The sequence below is a fragment of the Trachymyrmex septentrionalis genome, unplaced genomic scaffold (genome assembly GCF_001594115.1).
Source record: "Trachymyrmex septentrionalis isolate Tsep2-gDNA-1 unplaced genomic scaffold, Tsep1.0 scaffold83, whole genome shotgun sequence".
Lineage (NCBI taxonomy): Eukaryota > Metazoa > Arthropoda > Insecta > Hymenoptera > Formicidae > Trachymyrmex > Trachymyrmex septentrionalis.
The window spans coordinates 1922636-1924543 of record NW_017306018.1 but is presented as its reverse complement, the minus strand read 5'-3'; the positions used below and the strand labels follow the sequence as shown (position 1 = coordinate 1924543).

The 1908-nt window shown below is 40.8% G+C and overlaps 1 protein-coding gene across 1 annotated transcript in view; it reads left to right on the top strand.

Annotated features, from left to right (window-relative positions):
• The first annotated feature begins 404 nt into the window (after window positions 1-404).
• Window positions 405-1908, top strand: part of LOC108755021 (homeobox protein Nkx-2.5-like) — a 5036-nt gene continuing 3532 nt past the window's right edge. The window contains exon 1 of the mRNA XM_018497729.1: window positions 405-1034. Coding sequence (XP_018353231.1) covers window positions 569-1034 — 466 coding nt within the window. The 5' untranslated portion in view covers window positions 405-568. The remainder of the gene's footprint in view (window positions 1035-1908) is intronic.

Here is a 1908-nt window from a genome sequence, read left to right as displayed (position 1 = left end):
AGGAAGGGCGAGTTGTGGGTTGAGTGTGGTAATTCGAAAAATAAGTCTCCACGGGCGACAAGCACACTTGACCGAAGCACACTCGAATCGGAAGGGTCGAGCACTCGGGAATAACAATTAATAACGCCAGTCGGCCTACCAGCGATCTCTCTCTGGCTGCTCCGAGAGTCTCCAGAGATTATGTGAACACGGAAGGCACCTAAGCATTCGTTGGCTGATCCTCCATTCTAACGTGTCGACGGACGACAGCGAGAATGACAGCGTCCTGCGTGATTGAGAAAATTCGACGTGTGATCTTTCGATTGTTTTCGACAAGTTTATAAAAGTGAAAGAAGTCAAAGTTTCTTGTGAAGAAAGAACAAGATAGTGAATTTGCACGATGACAATCGGTAAGATGTGACGAGACGAGTTTCCTGGAGTGTGTAGGTAATCAATGATGGTTGTAATTATGAAGAAAATGAAAGAAGAGAAAATTTGAAGAGGACATCGAGTGCGTAGAAAGATCTGTTTTAAGACAGCTTTTGTTGCGATCGTCGTGAGAAAGAGAACAATAGCGAAGCATAGAGTGATGGAGGACGAGAAACATAGCGAAGCCTCGCCGAAACCCCTTCAACCAACCCCCTTTAGTATCGCTGATATCCTGAGTCGAAAAAATTCTGGCGTGGATTCGAGAAGATGTGATTTGGAGAAAATCCAGGCCACCGTTTCCGTGCCGTTGAGAAGACACAATCGTGAATACGAACGCGTGGAGAACGAACAGTATGACGGAAGTTACGATCACGATCAGGTGATTCATTATCAAAGATTGCCCACCTCAGAGCTGAACATGGCACATGAGTTGGATATCTTGAGGAGGAACTTGGCACAGGCAAATTTATCAAATTTTGGAGGCCTCCCGCACTTGACCCAAGGAACTTTTAAGAATCACTTCGAAACTCTGGGAAACCTGACGGCATATCAGTCTGTTAAAGAACCGGAAACTTCTCATAGACAGCAGGATGAAGCCTTGGACATGAGTAAAAATAAATATCTAGGTACGTGACATTACTCGCATGCATAAATTATCATTATATAATTTTGTAACAAAAAATTCGTGCGTACGATACGTTTTTTTCATCTCCTCCTTTTTTTATCTCCTAAAACATCCAAATAACATCATGTATTTGAATTTTCCGTTATTAACTCCGCAGTTATTGAATTAATTAGAATAATAATCTGCAAAAATAGCAATCGATAGGCAACTTCGCATGCATGTAACCACGAAGCAGAATTTTCTTGAAAAATTAAGGTGACATTAATTTAAAAAATCGTTATAAATGTTATGATAAATAACAGATTTATTCTTAATCGTGTAAAGTCTTGACAAGGAGACGAAACCATGTCAGTTCTTTTCAAAAAAAGAAATTCAACTAACATATGTTGCGAGCGAGAACAATAATTTGAGATGATTGTTGATTCTAAAAGACGGTGACCAACCGGAGGATCTTGTATCGAATACGAGGATGCGAGCTTAAGAGGTCATTTAAGCAGATACGCACGTAACAGACGAGCTCTTTTCAAGGGTTTTTAAAGTTAACCCGAGCGCAGATAACGTAATTGAATGTAATTTTAGTAGCATAAGTGGCACTTGACTTGGCAGACGTCACGAGTACCGGCTACTTCTTGCACTTGTTCGATCTCTGGCCACACTCTGTTCTTATGTGTCTCAAGCACGCAAGGATTCGCAGATTACCTACGTTTAGATCAAACCATTTTAGATCAAGGTTACGATCGCCAACTATTTCCGAATAAACGTTCGTGATTGATTTATTCGTGACAGATGTAGTGCTACGTGTTTCATGTAGGATAGCAATAATTCTTAGTTAATCGTTTGCGTTCGCTAGCTACAATATACGTATTGCGCTACAA